Source organism: Diabrotica virgifera, chromosome 2 (assembly GCF_917563875.1).
Source record: "Diabrotica virgifera virgifera chromosome 2, PGI_DIABVI_V3a".
NCBI classification, from domain to species: Eukaryota; Metazoa; Arthropoda; class Insecta; order Coleoptera; family Chrysomelidae; genus Diabrotica; species Diabrotica virgifera.
In genome coordinates, this window is record NC_065444.1 from 260,899,419 (window position 1) to 260,918,119 (window position 18,701).

General features: G+C 32.1%; 1 protein-coding gene across 5 annotated transcripts in view; it reads left to right on the top strand.

Annotated features, from left to right (window-relative positions):
* The first annotated feature begins 409 nt into the window (after positions 1 to 409).
* The window catches only part of LOC126880596 (zinc finger protein OZF-like), a 139,415-nt gene continuing 121,123 nt past the window's right edge, over positions 410 to 18,701 (top strand). For all 5 annotated transcript variants that reach the window (XM_050644563.1, XM_050644568.1, XM_050644567.1 and 2 more), the window contains exon 1: positions 410 to 868. In XM_050644563.1, coding sequence (XP_050500520.1) covers positions 577 to 868 — 292 coding nt within the window. In that variant the 5' untranslated portion in view covers positions 410 to 576. The remainder of the gene's footprint in view (positions 869 to 18,701) is intronic.

An 18,701-nucleotide genomic window follows, 5' to 3' on the forward strand; every position in this document is an offset into this window, starting at 1 on the left:
TAGAAGGTGATCCGACATTAACTGATGTGTTGTTTAAAAATTTAAACTCAAAGACATTAATCGCAGTGCAAAAGTTTTTAACATCAACAATGACTCGTGTGTAGCTTGCTTAAAAACTTTATGACTTTATGCTTGCTTGCAATGCATGTGCTTTGTGCTTAGTGCGGTTTTGCGTGGTAGTACTAGAACTAGACCATTAATAGTAGAACTTTAGTTATGGAACTTATAAACAATTACAAAGTTTTTTTTTTTTTTATCTCTTAATATTTCAGATTCAGGAGCTATGAGCTTAAGCCCAGATGTACCTCAGGTACGGCTCTTGAATATTCAAGTCTATATTCACGGATCCTGGCCGGATAGCCCTGGCAGCTAAGGCCATTCAAATGAAGAGAAGAAGAAGAAGAAGTTACATGGTAACACAAATCAAATAAAAATTTTTGATTTTTGTCTTGATTAGCTTGTTTATCTTGCTCATTGCACGTATTTTTTTTATAGAATACAAACAAATATTATATAAAATTAAGAACATAAATACTAAATATATTAGTTAAGTGCGTTAATCACAACATAAATCCAATGGAAGTAAAACAAGAACAAAACAACTTTTTTGATGAAGATTGCAAGATCAAAATAGAAAATATTAACTACTTATCCCAGGACCATGAGGGATTTCACAATTCCGTTAAACTTGAAGTAAAGGATGAGTTATCTCAGGCAGATTCGCCTAGTACGAGTACAATTAATTATTGTTTGGATGGGTTCTCTTCAGACAAATTAAACATGGAAACTATTGTTAAGGACATCAAATTAGAGGAGACCAGTGATATGGAGGAGGAGACCAAGGCGGAACCTCAACAAACGGAAAATGGTATGTTTGTCCTAATTTTTACTGATTTTTATCGCAAAAGTATAAAAATTGTAAAATGCTTAATAGTTTAAAAGTTTTAGTTCTAGTCTAATAAAAGGTAGCTCTAAAAGCACTGAAATTCTGCTTTAGTTCAATACATCAATTCCGTAGTCCAAACAAGTCTTGTTTTATCTATACTGTATAGAAACAAGTCAAAAATATTTTATTCTCTAATTAAGTTACATTATTATACAGCATACTCTATAACGAATACGGGTATTACAAGGTTTCGCTTATAACGAGGTACATTAGGTGTCCCATGAAATCCCTATTGAACTATAACACCTCGATAACGAGCAATATTTGGTTATAGCGAGGGAATCTGAGATTGAAGAACATGTGTTTTTGATGTGGTGATGGTTATCAATAAATAGCCCAGCTGCCTGTATACAGAAATGCCTAAAATATGTGTGTTTATCGAGGCCAGTGATGTAATAAACTCTACATCCAGTCAATTTCTTCCTGTTTATCCACTGACTCTTTTTCAAAAGCGCCATTCGATCAATATTTAGCATCTTATATTGCTCGAAATGGCTTCACTGTAGGAAGTTAATGTTTTAGAAAACCACATACAGTCGGAAAAATGAAAGAATCCCATGAACGATCATATTAATTACTTATTTTGCATTTGCTGTCTTTTTCTATAAATAACAAACGTTTGTTTATGCACAATATTATTGTTGTCTGATATAATGAGATCAGCTTATAAGGTAATTAGCCTGTTATTTCAGTTCTCGTTATAGAGGGAGTCTACTGTATTTCCTTACGATAATACATATCTCTATTTCTTTATTTTATTAGATACACACAGCAATACCTAACAGTTTTTTTATGAATATTAGAGTTACAGTTGCAGAGTAAAAGTCATACAGACATATTTTGAGTTGTTTCTATATGATCCTAGACAATCTTTGACAGATATCCTTAACCTTTTTGGAACAGTGCTACAAAAACTTACTCTTCAGGCTGCATGGTATAACTATGGTATCCTGCTAAAATACTTTAATAAGTCATTTAAATTATAGATTCGTGTTTGAAAAGTTATACAATAAAGTCCTAGGAACTAAAATAATTTGTATATATTATTCAAAAAATGTCATTTTTTATTTTGTCTATTTATTAGAATTTGCTCTTATTCATTTATCATTCATTTACAGTCAGGGCACATAAATGTTGAACTATCTTCTCGATGTATGCTGCAAATGGGGTTTCTGAATGTAGCTACCTAGTACACGATATTTTATTGTTTCTATCCCACGATCTTGCATAAATCTTGCAGGGATTTCTGACACTGTGGTATTACTGTTGGAAAGAAATAAATTAATCTCGGTTTTGTATCGATACAGTACAGCATTGTACAGTATTATACAATGTACAACAGTACAGTATTGATGAAAATTATTGCTATTGTGTTTCCGATTTAGAACATTTGGAAGTGCAAGTTCCTTCCAATCAGAAAACTTTTTAGTGAATATAATATGGGCATTAAGTGCAGCCATATCAATAATTTCCAGAAAATTCCTAAATGGCTATCTCCTATACTTGAACAAACATATGTATATTTTCTGGTCATTTTATCTACCTTGTCAACTGACTCTTTGATTTCAATATGTAGCTGGCAGGGTTGGCAGGTTTAAACCAACATGCTTATAACCTTGGTTTAAGCCAAGGTTTAAACTAATAACTGGTTTTTTAAGAGAACAACCCAACTGGTGTTTTTATTTAAAATTTTTAATACATCTGCCACAAATAAAGAAACTGAAGATAAATAAATTCTATTTTTGTATTTTCGAACTTAGCTATTTGAATATTATTACGTTTGAATGTGTTCTTTTGTTAATTTTTTGTGTGTGTAAATAAAAAATGAAATTTGTCTTTATCATTTTTTTCATTGTTTATTGCTATTATTTTATAAAATAATTTATTCATTTTTAAAGTATTTAGACTTATAATACTTTGTATCAAATAAAACTGGTTTAAACCAAATAAACCTGGTTTGTTTTTTTTGGTATTTAAAAAAAAACCTTGGTTTTTGCTTTTTGCCAACCCTGGCTGGCCATGAGGGGTAACGAAGGTACCTTAAGGAGAATGGAACAAAATGCAGAACTTTGACGCATGTCAAAATTTTCAATGAGTTTTAAATGTATTCATTTTTTTCGAATCCTGAGAAAACTAATAAGTTTTTTGAAAAATTTAAATACAGAATGAAAGACTACTTTATTACCGAGGGCTTAAAGTTCCTTAGAATAAACAAAAAGTTTCTTTTGAATAAGATATTTAAAATTAAAAATCACCCTAAATGTTCTCTTTTTTTATTTTCACCCCTGTAACTTATTAAAATAAACATTAAAGATATTTTTAGGGACTTTCGGTCCTCGGTAATAATGTATTCTTTCATTCTGCATTTAAATTTTTCAAAAATGCTTACAGTCGGAAAAATGAAAGAATACCCATGAACGATCACATCAATCACTTATATCTTTTTCTGTAACAAACGTTTGCTATTTATAGAAAAAGACAGCAAATACAAAATAAGTGATTGAAGTGATCGTTCATGAGTATCCTTTCATTTTTCTGACTGTATTAGTATTTTCAAGATTCGAAAGAAATGAATACATTTAAAACACATTGAAAATTTTGACACGAGTCAAAATTCTGCATTTTGCTCCGTTCCTTTAAGTAATTAATTTCAATGTTAGTAGAAAATTGAAATTATATCTAATAATTTTTATAAAACAAGTATTTGGTAATACCAAAAAATATTTTGGCGTACCAAAAAAAGTTGGTTAATAGCAAGCTGAAAATTTGTTAATAGTTTAACAGTGTCGATTAGTCGGACCAACTTTGATGTACAGGAACACTGGAACAAGGGAGGTTTTAATTGTGGAACAGTTTAAAAATTTGGAACATCAGATTATGAAAATGTCCCATGTATTTTGTCGGACAGAACACCTTTCATTAAACTCTCATGCAAAAATCAGACTGCTATTACTAACCAACATGATTCCTGTCATTTGACATGTTCTTCATGTTCACTCATTAAAATGCCCAGTTGGTGATAAACACCAGTTTGATTTTTGCATGAGAGTTGCATTGGAAGTTCTGTCTGACAAAATACATGGAACGTTTTCGTAGTCTCACATTCCAAATTTTTAATCTGTTCCACAATTAAAACTTCCAGTGTTCCCATACATCAAAGTTTGCCCGACTAGACACTGTTAAGTTAATACAGTGGAACCTCGATTATCCGTCTCTCTATAAACCTCTCTATTAACATCACCTCTGTTAACCGTCAGGGTCCATACATAAGTTATATTGTATACATAAGTAAAAATTTAGTCATCAATTCATTTTGTTTGAGCATTGCGATAAGCCAAACTAAATTCGTTGAAATGTACATGTGAAGTTATGCCACCACCACATTTTTTTATGTAAATAATTTTTGTTCTTATCCAGGGCTCTGGATTAAATTTCAATTTAAATAGGTAATGATAAATGATACCATGTTTTTAGAGTTCTATTTTTTGAATCGCAAGCCGAAAATAAAAACGCAGAGCACAATAATAATTATTAGTCAATATTTGTATGTCATCATAATTCAGTGTGTCACCATAATACTACGAATTTTTTTTAATGTTCTGTTAACCGTCTTTTCGATTATCCGTCATACTCTTGGTCCGGTGCCCTGACGGATAATCAAGGTTCCACTGTAATACATTTTCAGTTTGCTATTAATCAACTTTTTTTTGGTACGCGGGATCCAGGGCTATTTTCCAAGATTACCTGGAGGGAGAAAAAATATTTTAAAACCTTATAAAAACAAACTGCATCTGGGGTACCTAAAATACCCTGCACAGTGACGGAAAGCTTAAGAACGTTCCTGATGTAGTGTTTATTCATTCTAATGCACTGGCTACAGTAAGAATTACTATTGGGACCATGCAAGTTCGGAAAAGCGACACCTGGTTTCATAGCTCGGCAACGTTTTTCGCACTTTTAATTATATTGGGCAATCATATTAGTCCTGGTTGCTGGATAATTGTCAAGGCCATAGCCCAAACAAAATTATAAGAAGAAAAAGTTGATTTAGGTTATGTTATTACAAGGTAAACAATTGTATGTAGTAAATAAAATTAATTATTAAAATGCAGTACTGCAAGCAAAATACAATTAATTAAATATATTTTTATATAATAATTGCATATCATATCAATATTGTGAGCAACATATAATTTTTCTTCTTCAATGACAGTAAGTATGAAATATACGTCAATTTGACAATTTCAATTGACAATAGGTTTGTTCCAACACGACTGAGAACCATCCATGTAACTATCACCGTCCTGCGCAGTACCATGGAACGCATTATTTCGTTCCCATGGAACCCATGGAACGTTAATTATATAGTATTGTGATCGTTACATGATGGTTCTCAGTCATGTTGGAACAAACCTAATATGAATATGAATTATTTAAGAAAGTTGAAAGATGTCTCCTCTGTTCGCGCACGATCGTTTCTCGTATCCCCTCCAAGTACTTGCACACAGCGAATACATTTTTGGAACTACTAAAATGACATGTAGGCATCGGATAAAAAAGTTTATTTGAAGAAAGTGTATTTTTTTGTTCTTCTTAATGGTGGTACAGGCTCGTTTTTTTAATATTGTATTTAATTACAGAGTAATTTCCACATATTATTATATTTTTCAAATTGGGCTCTGTACCGCCATTCTTTATTATATTACGAATAAGTGTGCCAAATATCTCGAAAAAATATTCAAAATTATAGCCGCAATCTTGGAACGCGTTTTGGCTACCTGTTGATCGCTACTGTATCACCTTAATATTAAGTAAATTATTACATTAAATATTTTGTTTATATGGGATTAAGCCACAATTGATTGTAATGAAAATTACATTCTTAACATGTTGACGGACACTGCGTCAAATGTATTTTTTTTTAATGGCTTTGGCAGAGCCAATTAGCCAGACTTGTTTGTGATTGATGGCAGATTCATAGTCATAAATTTCTTATAAACATAAGTACATTCTACAATATTATTTTTATAGATACATTGGTACATTGTGTTGCTTTTTTTTTAATTTGTTTTTTTTTTATTATTTTACTGTTTTTTTAATATATATTTTAATTTGTGCGAAACACTTTTTTTTACTTCTTTTTTTTTTCTATTCTTTTTTTTATTTTTGTTTTTATTTTTTTTACTTTTTTTTTATTTATTATTTTTTGTTATTATTTTATTATGTGTTTTTTATATATTATTTTTTTTTTAATTTTTTCAAACCACAATAACAAATTATGCCTATTATATTACGTTTACAACTTGTATTTACATAATTTAACATGTTTATAAATGAGATGAAGAATTTCCATATCATTTGTAAATATTAAAGTATTAAGGTTTATAATGCGTCATATAATAGCGTCAAATGTATAAGCTACATCAATGGTAATTAGAACGTCTATAGACGTTATGTCCGTCAACGTGTTAACTAATCGATATTTGATGTTTCAACCTCCACTCCGGAAATTGTTTTCAAAGAAGATTATTTAAGAAATTCTGCAAAAATGTATAACTAACATGTTATTGTGTCACTAATGCAATTCTCCAAGAATACTAGGCTTAATATGAATGTATGAATGTGGAATAATATGGAGTCTGAATGGAGTTTAAATATATGAATTTTGAAATTCATGAAATTTTTTGAAGTGTTTGAAGGTGTTTTTATCTTTCGGTATGGAATTTTGGCGGGTGTACAATCTTATTGGGCATACCTCAAAAATCGTGACGCGAGAGGTTATCTAGGTACTTACTTAAACTTAGATAGGCACTTAAACAAATTATATAGGTATGTTATATTAAAATGATATTTCTAAAATTGAATAAAGGAATTATATTGTTTAAACAAATTATGTTATATTCAAATAATAATAAATATTATAAAAGACTAAGTTTTCACTCTAATGGCATATAAAACAACATAATAGGGCATCTAGGGCATCTATGCCATTTCGCTGCAGTCACGGATTGCAACGAACGAAATGGTATAGATGCCCTAGCGGCAACTGCTAGCAAAAGACTAAGTTTTCACTCTAATGGCATATAAAACAACATAATGTTACTCTACATTCCACCAGACTGAAAACAATTGGAACCTTCTCTTGTTACACCTCCGAGGCTTCTACAATTTGCAAGCCATGCGGATGCTGAGATTAAGGAAGATGAGGGAAAGTTCCAACGAGAATGGTTCCCTTCGTACTCCAATCAGAGTAAACATGTAAATAAAAAATGAATAACCATTTTCAATTTCTTAATGTTGTTCTGAAGCTATTTTCTTGTGGCATTTTTATAATCAAGTATATTCAAATGGGAAATAAGCCACAATTTTACCTAAAAATGATTTAACGTTTCGACGCCCAAGTCGGGTGTCGTTGTCAAAATACAAAATAATACTAAATAAATAAAAATGTTGTTGCTTAGTAAAAAATTCTTCTAATAATTTATTTAATCTGACTCATTTATATCGGCAATTCAGACACGTACTATACATTTTAAAGAAGACGACTTTAAAATGATATTGCCAATATTGATGAGTTGCGTTCCTGGGACGACTTTACTAAAAGATAGTTCATTCGATTACATGAAATCAATCCCAACTCAAGAATATCCTCCACAAAAAATCATAGCATGTGGTCTGTCTTTAAAAAGACAACCAAATGCAACGGTGGCACTGAAATTCTCGCGTTAGAGATTCCATAGTAAATCACGAGGGAAAACCAGGAAAAACCTCGTGATACTATCCCGACATCGTAAGTATTTGGGTTTACATTTAGTTTACTCTCAAAATTAATACCAAATTCTGACTTGATATTTTAAATTTTAAATAATACTAAAATACTAAATATGTACTAACTCGATATGTTACTGATTTACTAATTGTGGTATTTTCTTTCTATTGACTTCCTCCTTTAATATGGGTAACCACATCCTACTGCATTCTACCGAGGAATTTGCGACACAATTGGTTTCATTTAGCATAATTAGAGCCGCTTCTTTGATTTTTCTCTTTTTACTATCTGCTTCTTTTAGGACTATACTTGAATCTCTCCACTGAACTCTATGTTCATTATCCCATGCGTGTTGACATATTTGAGATCTATCAAATTCTCTATTTTTTTATATAAGACTGATGTTCATTTACTCTAACGTCTATTGGTCTTGACGTTTCACCTATATAAAATTGTTCGCATTCACATGGTATTTTATAAATACAATTCTTTGTTCTTTCTTGTTCACTGTTAGGTTTAGTTTTAGATAGAATAGATCTCAAAGTGTTTGTTGTTTTGAATGTTGTTGATATGTTGAATTTATTTCCTATTGTTTTAAGTTTCTCGGATAGTCCTTTTACATATGGTATTGATATTTTCCTCGTATTATTTCTTGTGAATGTTGTAGGATCCCGTTCTAAGTTGTTCTGTTCCATTCAACACACACGAACAGATATCTCAATTACAAATCAAATCATAACATCAACGTTAAAAAGGGAATCATTAAATCCTTATATGATAGAGCCAAAATTACTTGTTCTAACGAAAATTCATTTTTAGAAGAAAAACAATTCTTAACATCTGTTTTATTAAAAAATGATTATCCCATATCGTTTATAAATAAGGAATTGTCAAGATTGGATCGAATGGAACTGAACAACTTAGAACGGGATCCTACAACATTCACAAGAAATAATACGAGGAAAATATCAATACCATATGTAAAAGGACTATCCGAGAAACTTAAAACAATAGGAAATAAATTCAACATATCAACAACATTCAAAACAACAAACACTTTGAGATCTATTCTATCTAAAACTAAACCTAACAGTGAACAAGAAAGAACAAAGAATTGTATTTATAAAATACTTTGTGAATGCGAACAATTTTATATAGGTGAAACGTCAAGACCAATAGACGTTACAGTAAATGAACATCAGTCTTATATAAAAAATAGAGAATTTGATAGATCTCAAATATGTCAACACGCATGGGATAATGAACATAGAGTTCAGTGGAGAGATTCAAGTATAGTCCTAAAAGAAGCAGATAGTAAAAAGAGAAAAATCAAAGAAGCGGCTCTAATTATGCTAAATGAAACCAATTGTGTCGCAAATTCCTCGGTAGAATGCAGTAGGATGTGGTTACCCATATTAAAGGAGGAAGTCAATAGAAAGAAAATACCACAATTAGTAAATCAGTAACATATCGAGTTAGTACATATTTAGTATTTTAGTATTATTTAAAATTTAATATATCAAGTCATAATTTGGTATTAATTTTGAGAGTAAACTAAATGTAAACCCAAATACTTACGATGTCGGGATAGTATCACGAGGTTTTTCCTGGTTTTCCCTCGTGATTTACTATGGAATCTCTAACGCGAGAATTTCAGTGCCACCGTTGCATTTGGTTGTCTTTTTAAAGACAGACCACATGCTATGATTTTTTGTGGCGGATATTCTTGAGTTGGGATTGATTTCATGTAATCGAATGAACTATATTTTAGTAAAGTCGTCCCAGGAACGCAACTCATCAATATAGGCAATATCATTTTAAAGTCGTCTACTTTAAAATGTATAGTACGTGTCTGAATTGCCGATATAAATGAGTCAGATTAAATAAATTATTAGAAGAATTTTTTACTAAGCAACAACATTTTTATTTATTTAGTATTATTTTGTATTTTGACAACGACACCCGACTTGGGCGTCGAAACGTTAATAAAATCATTTTTAGGTAAAATTGTGGCTTATTTCCCATTTGAATATACTTGATTTTCAATTTCGTTGCAAAACGAAAATACAGCCGCATCATATTCTAGTCCAATCAGAGAGTGCAGCAAGCACCTCTACCGGTTTCGAAACTTATTAGTCTCTCATCAGAAGGCACATATGCTGCTCTCTCTGATCCAACCAAAACAAACCCCGGCGTGCAGTCACGGATTGCAACAAACTAAATGTCATAGATGCCCTAGCGGCAACTGCTAGCAAAAGACTAAGTTTTCACTCTAATGGCATATAAAACAACATAATAGGGCATCTATGCCATTTAGCCAGCTCGGTCAATATGACCGAGAAATTGATGAGAATTTTTTTTTCGTTTTCATGCCAGAGACACGTTTCCACGAATTTCTTAATATGAGTGACAGAAATTTTTTTCATAAGACTTCATTATCCGTGGAAATTTACTTCTGCGCAGCTTGGTCCAAAGAATGAAAATTTTGGCCTGAACGTAAAAACCATACAAATGATACAAAACACTCTGGCAGTGAACGAGTTAATAAAATATAATAGACCTGGATCCTGCGTAAGACAGAAAAGTTGATTAATAGCAAGCTGAAAATTTGTTAATAGCTTAACGGTGTCTAATCGGACAAACTTTGATGCACGGGAACACTGGAACAGGGGAAGTTTTAACTGTGGAGCATGATAAACGTGTCGTCCTGACAAGTTTATGATTGTGAAAAATAGCAAGTTGTTTTTAAGTTTATTCGATAGCCAACGTTATGTAATATATGCGAAAATGTTTGTCCGACAAAAATGTTGGGCATTTTAACGAGTCCGACACGTAGAACATGTCACATCACAGGAATTATGTTGGTGATGAATAGCAGTCTGATTTTTGCATGAGAGTTAAATGAAAGGTTAAAAAAGCAATTGGAAGTTCTGTCCGACAAAATTAATGGGAAGTTTTCGTAGTCGGACATTCTAAACAGGTAAGATATAGACAGAAATGCTGGTGATAAATAGCTTTCCGACAAAGACGAAATTTAATTAAGTAAATTATTCCTTACCAAGAATGACTGTTGTCGGAAAAAAATAAGGGGTAGATTTTGTAGTCGGACAATTTAAAAAAAATAATTTTTGAAATTTCAATAATGGGTGATTATTCTATGTCAAAAGTACCTGCAATCAATTACAATCGATATCTTTCGATTTATGTCAACATCATTTAGATACCTCACTGTAATACATTTATAGTAGATCAGGCAAATTATATTATGGATTGAGTGGTCTAGCCATCTTTGTCTGCCACATGCGCGGGATCGCTTGGTTAAAAGAGATAGATAGACCACCTATCGACTTTTTGCACTGTATTCCCTGTCTACCCTTATGTCTATGAATACATTTCCATTTAAGAAAAACTGTCACTTTTGACAATAGTTCATAATAAATTGTAAATCGTAACTTCAAATTTAAACTAATCGATTTATTTTGGCAGCAAATTATTTCTTGCCATGTGACATATTAATTACATTATTATTTCATTTGTAGAAAGTTGAGAAAAATTACGTTATACAATTTTAGTAATAATTTATTTAGGTACCCTTTTTCAATCAAGCAAAGCATTATAGCACGAAGAATGATATTCAATAGAACTTTCACAATTATCTGGCAACTGAACCTCATTGAATTGATGACCAAGTATTTTACTAACTTTGTAAAATGTTCGAAAATTACTCAAAAATTTTCCGTTGAATGGTTTCACTTTTGATTTGGCGACTTAAAATTTAAACTGTTGACACTCAAAAATAAACACAAAAACACTCCATAGTTAATATAAATTTTAATTTCCAACACACGTGGCAAACAGAAACTCAGAGACCATGTACTTTCAAATACTACTTTGTATAGCACAAAGTGTCACACTGACAAATGCAGCCTTCTAATACATACTTCTAAGCATAATGTGTCATATTTACGTCTATTCTTAAAAGCACCGAAGTTTTACTCTTCACATTTTTCAATGTCGTTTACAGGGTTAAGATTTGAGTATGGAAAAAAATGTATACAACGTTTTTTGTAGGAAATTTTCCGTACTTTCTGATGCGCCTAATTAGAAAACCCTAAGAGATTGCTTTCATATGTTCTTTGACATTTTTTATTGTCATTTTGAGAATATCTAGAACAAACTCCACCCAAAAAAATAATTGTTTTGCAATATATACATGCATTGATACTTACCTCACTGTTTTTGGAGTGTGCATGTATATATTATATGCACATGCAAATATGTGAATATAAATAATAATATACAACTAAAATAGCTTTATCAATATGTGACTAAGTCATTCTGAAAAAATGTTTTTTATTTATTTCCTTCGATTTGCCCAAACTTTTTGTCCGACATATAACTTTTTGCGTTACAAAATATAATTTGTACATAAACAAATCAAAATTAGCTTGCTATTTATCACCAACATTTTTGTCTATATCTTACATGTTTAGAATGTCCGACTAGGAAAATTTCCCATTCATTTTGTCCGACAGAACTTCCAATTGCTTTTTTAACCTTTCATTAAACTCTCATGCAAAAATCAGACTGCTATTCATCACCAACATAGTTCCTGTAATGTGACATGTTATACGTGTCGGACTCGTTAAAATGCCCAACATTTTTGTCGGACAAACATTTTTTCATATATTATATAACGTTGGCTATTGAATAAACTTAAAAACAACTTGCTATTTTTCACCATCATAAACTTGTCAGGACGACACGTTTATCATGCTCCACCGTTAAAACTTCCCCTGTTTCAGTGTTCCCGTGCATCAATGTTTGTCCGACTAGACACCGTTAAGCTATTAACAAATTTTCAGCTTGCTATTAATCAACTTTTTTTTTCTTACGCGGGATCCAGGTCTATAAATGACATTGTAATGATACGCCACGATTTTGTAACGGGTAACATTTTCAGGACGACAGACTCAGTAAAATACAGGTTAAAACCAAAGTAAATATATTTAAGATATTTATATACAGTTTAAAATAAATAAAATATGATATTATAATTCTATCTTCTGCAAAGGAAAAATAACATTAAACTTATTACTGTCATCCAAACTTATAGAAATATTAAAACGATACAATACACAACAGAATATATACAATAGCACTCTCGCTACACGCAATCAACCTATCTACACATTTAGACTCGGAGCCATCGCATTTCACTTCAATGCGATAAAATTTAACAGCGACACACAGTCACTCGTCCATCGTTACTACCGCTCACTGCTGTAACGGTTCCGGTGGAATACTGCCGGTGCCACGTCAATACTGCGGCGCCTGCCTAGGTAGAGTACCACCTCAACCCGGTGCATCTCTGCCACTGAGCCCTATCTTGATTCAATCCGTCAAGAAGGACTGATATTGCGATTCTCCTCCTCGTCTTAAATACGCTCTCGATGCCACTTCTCCTTCGGTTTCGTCTAGTGCGGTATGTAGAGAGGGGATGCGCCTCGGATAACACGGATATAGACCTGGATCCCGAGTACCAAAAAAAAGTTGATTAATAGCAAGCTGAAAATTTGTTAATAGCTTAACGGTGTCCAGTCGGACAACCTTTATTGTACGGGAACACTGGAACATTGGAAGTTTTAATTGTGGAACAGTTTAAAAATTTGGAACGTCAGATTACGAAAACGTCCCATGTATTTTGTCGGACAAAACATCCAATTGATTTGTTACCCTTTCATTAAACTCTAATGCAAAAATCAGACTGCTATTACTAAACAACATGATTCCTGTTATTTGACATGTTCTTCGTGTTCCACTCATTAAAATGCCCAGTTGGTGATAAACACCAGTTTGATTTTTGCATGAGAGTTTAATGAAATGGTAACAAATTAATTGGAAGTTCTGTCTGACAATATACATGGAACGTTTCCGTAGTCTGACGTTACAAATTTTTAACCTGTTCCACAATTAAAACTTCCCACGTTCTGGTGTTCCCATACATCAAAGTTTGTCCGACTAGACACCGTTAAACTATTAACAAATTTTCAGCCTGCTATTAATCAACTTTTTTTGTACGCGGGATCCAGGTCTAATACTCCTTCGATCACCTATGGTTGACCTGCAGACCGCTAGCTGTGGCATCATATCATTGCAACATTTGATAGTGAATTTAATTATTACTATACAGTGATGAGCATGCTAATAACTGGTAAAATAACTCAAAAGATGGAAAACATAATACATTGTGAAGTGAAAGAGATGAAACTAGTAGAGGTGGAAATTATCGATATATTCCATCGAATGTTTTCCATCTTTTGCGTTATTTTGCCGTTTATTAGCGCGCTCATCACTGTATAGGCCGTGTTTTCGCAACGTCTTGCTGAAAACACTTCCAAGTCAAAACAATATATTAATCATGATTTCTCTCTTTTTTGAGCTGACTTTAGAACTATACTTGATCAGGTTCTAGTCAGAGACTAGAGTCAGGTTCAACAGGATCTTGCTTCACTGCTATTTTTCCAAGGCCGTTCTAGGCCTTTGCAAGGCAGTTTAAGGTCTAGCTAACCCATAGTTGTGCTAGATAGTGGTTAGGGACAGTGAGAGTTTCGTTAGTGGGTTCATTGCTCCACTAAATAGACGACAAGATTGTTTTTAGTATCCATTAATTATACCATGTCAGAACTGTCACATTGACAACAAAGCAATTAAAACTTTGCTTTTTTATTTTAGGGTGTCTGGAGAAACCTACGGAAACAATCAAAACATTTGAACATCCATGTCATATAGAGCAAAATACGGGTCCAAAAGAGTCTTATCAATGTGAAATTTGTTTTAAGATATTTTCCCGAAAACATAATTTAGATCGACATGCGATAACTCACACTGGAGAAAAATCATATCACTGTGAAATTTGTTTAAAGTCGTTCTCTGAAAAAAGTAAATTAAAAAGACATACGATGTCGCACACTGGAGATAAACCATATCAATGTGAAATTTGTTTTAAATCGTTTTCCCAAAATGGTCATTTACAGGCACATATTAGAAATCACACTGGAGAACAAACGGCTTATCAGTGTGAAATTTGTTTTAAGTCGTTCTCTGAAAAACGTAATTTAAACAGACATACGATAACACACACTGAAGAGAAGACATATCAATGTGAAATTTGTTTTAAGTCATTTTCCAGAGAAGAATATGTGAAAAAACATATGAGGGTGCATACTGGTGACAAACCTTATCTGTGTGAAATTTGTTCGCAGTCGTTTTCCCAAAATTGTCATTTAAGGGCACATGTTAGAAATCATAATGGAGAACAAACGGCTTATCAGTGTAAAATTTGTTTTAAGTCGTTCTCTGAAAAACGTAATTTAAAAAGACATACGTTAACGCACACTGGAGAGAAGCCATATAAATGTGAAATTTGTTCAAAGTCGTTTTCTCAATCAGGTTATTTGAAAAAACATATCAGATTGCACACTGGAAAATAATCTTATTAATGTACTTTTTTTAATAATTTTTTGGAGGTTTTTGAGAACATATTGGAAGAAAAATACTCCTTAAGGGGCTATCCTAGTGTAAATGTACGGAATTCATATACTTTTTTGGGAATTTCTAAAATAAAAAGTACTGCACCAATTGTTTTGAAAATTTGCATGAGCGTTTTTTATAAAAATAAGTATATGTAAGACAATTTTCATAAAAAAAAATATTGAAAATTAAACGATTTATGCGCCATCTACTGGCACCGCGAAAATAAAAACTAAGCTCCACTGCTGCAGTAATAAAAATATCGTATGGCATTTTTGCCGGGGAGATCCTTTCAAGTATTAACTAGTGTCGATGTACACACTAGGCCAGGGGGACCGACGGGACAGCTTAACGTACGCTCCAAGGCACGGTGAACAGCTCGTATCATTTTTAGAAATGAAAAATGGATTGCCTGTGCCGGGGCTCGAACCCGGGCGCTCTGGCTTATGAGGCAGTTATCATGCCGCTGCGCTACGGCTGTTCACACTGCTGCAGTGATTGGGAGTAATAGAGATCCTGAAACATAAAATTTCAAAGTTATTATTGAAATATAAGTTATTTTCTATACCATAAATTAGGGGTTTTTTGATCGGATAAAAAATGTCAATTTCATGGCGGTTTTTGAAACTAAAAATGTTTTAGCTAATAAAAAAAATTAACACTTCGTCATTTTTCCAAATTTTAATATTTTTCAAAAATCCTAGTTGGTGGTATAGGAAATAACTTATATTTCAATAATCACTTTGAAATTTTATGTTTCAGGACTTCTATTAGTCCCAATCACTGCAGCAGCAGTGGGGCCATGTTTTTATTTTCACGGTGTCAGTAGATGGCGCATAAATCGTTTACTTTTCAATATTTTTTTATGAAAATTGTTATACATGTATTTCTTTTTATATAGTTTGTCCGCTATAACTTTTCTCATGCGTCACGATTCATTTTCAAACACATTAAGGCTATGGGTACATAATTCGCAAATATTTTACGTGTATCCCTACTTTTTCTGTCTTTACACGGCAAATTACGTGTAGTAAAATTCACACTGGTATTGATATGTAAACATTACTAGAATGTCATTCTACTTGAAAATGTCATCATTAATTTAAAGAGATGGGTTTTGAATGTTCTTGGATAACTGTTATTTTTATAATTGGAAATTATTAATTCAGTTAATAAATGTGATAATTTTTTCACTAACTATGTATTCAGTGATTGTAATAATTTATTTGTACAACAAAGACTAATACTCAATCGAGAAAAGAAGAAAAGTGTTAAAGTGATTTTTTAATAATATATTGTTGTGAAACGCTTACAATTTTGAACATCTTTAACAACCAAATACTTGGATCACAGAATATACTATCCTGATGTATTATTCTCTGCTTGGATCTTCCACAAATAATACACAATAAATAACTTTTTATTAAGTTCATGTCTAAAATCAATTATTTATCAAATACACTATATTTCAATAATATTTAATCAATAACTCAACATATTCCCGATACAATGTCAAAAATTTAAAATTGTCACTGATTGTCAGTGTCTGACTGACAATATATGCTGACAATATTATATTCGGCTGAGTGCGTTGTAAGACAAAGATAGATTTGGAAAATATTACCACGGCATTGTGTTTATTTTTTTCGAATCCTGAAAAAACCAATAAATATTTTTGAAAAATTTAAACGCAGAATGAAAGACTAAATTATTACCGAGGGCCGAAAGTCCCTTAGAATAAATAAAAAGTTTATTTTGAATAATATATTTGAAATTAAAAATCACACTAAATTTTCTCTTAGTTTTTCACCCCTGTAACTTATTAAAATAAACATTATAGAAGTTCTCAGAGACTTTCGGCCCTCGCTAATAACGTGATCTTTCATTCTTCGTTTAAATTTTTCAAAAATACTTATTAGTTATCTCAGGATTCGAAAAAAATGAATCCCCATTTGAATAGCATTGTAGCCGAAAATACGTACCGATCCTCTTAAGTCAAAACATAAAGTGAAACGAACGTCGATGTGTATATACATTTTGTATACTGTATACTATACAGTGATGAGCGTGCTAATAACCGGCAAAATAGCGCAAAAGATGGAAAACATAATAAATTGGTTAAACAAAAAGAGATGAAACTAGTGGAGATGGAAATGATCGTTATAAACGTATAAATTAACAAAACATTACATAGTTTCCCACGTTTAGACGTATCAGAGGAGTATGACAACTGTCACTGTGACAGTAAAATTTTATAAAATACTCTTGTCACAGACGTCTAAAGGTGGGAAACTATGTAATGTAATGTTAATTTATACGTTTGTATCATTTCCACCTCCACTAGTTTCATCTCTTTTTGTTCCTCAATGTATTATGTTTTCCATCTTTTACGCTATTTTGACGGCTATTAGCGCGCTCATCACTGTGTACTACACACATCGGCGTACGTTTCACGTTATGTTTTGACTTAATTTGTTTGAAAATGAATTGTGCCGCATGGGAAAAGTTATAGCGGACAAACAATAATAAATGTTCATAAACATTTTTAAAACAAAAATACTACCTATTTATTTTAGAAATTCCCAAAAAATATGTGAATTTCGAACTTTTACACTAGGATAGCCCCTTAAATATAAGACTGATTCTGCGGAGTTCCGCAAAAAATAATATAAAAATAATATAAAAATAATAAATAATATAATATAAAACAGCCATTTTATTTATATTTTTATGTCAAAATTATTAATAAAACATTATACCGTACACCATGAAACTACTAGGAAGTAGGCTCAGAACACTAATACACTGTCTCGAAGGCATCGTTGCTCAGTCGTGGTTGATGATGGTCGGGCTCATTTAGGAAGTAGAAAATACGTGAAATATATACAGAAAAGAAAAATAACAATTGTTCACAAAAAATTAGCGTCAATTTGTTTAAATATTTGAACATGTTGCCATTTCCCATTTATGCTCACTCTCCTATGGCGCTACAGTCCAATCGGGCCCTGGAGTACTCCTGTATCCATTAAACATCTTTTTCCTTGGCTGCTCTGCTCCAGTTATCCACCCTCAATATCTTTTTAGCATCGGTTCTCACTTCGTCTATCCACCTCTTCCTTGGCCACTGTCACTGGCCGACGTCCCGTCATAACTCTACTAGGTGTTCTGTTATTCATGCCTATTCTGTAACTTATTTCATGATGATAGAAGTCAGGAAATTCGAATAGAAGTGGCCAAGTCGAATAGAAATAGTCAAAATCGGTATTACACAACTCCCTCGGAATCTCTACAATCGGAATAGTGGATAGAAATGACTTCGACACCATTTACCCTGTCGAAATTAGATTTTGATAATCGGAATTGTGCTTGGCGCAAGCGCATTGTATTTTGTTTTGACGTTTATATTTTATATCTACTAAAAATAATTTATTACTACTTATTTATCACTATTTA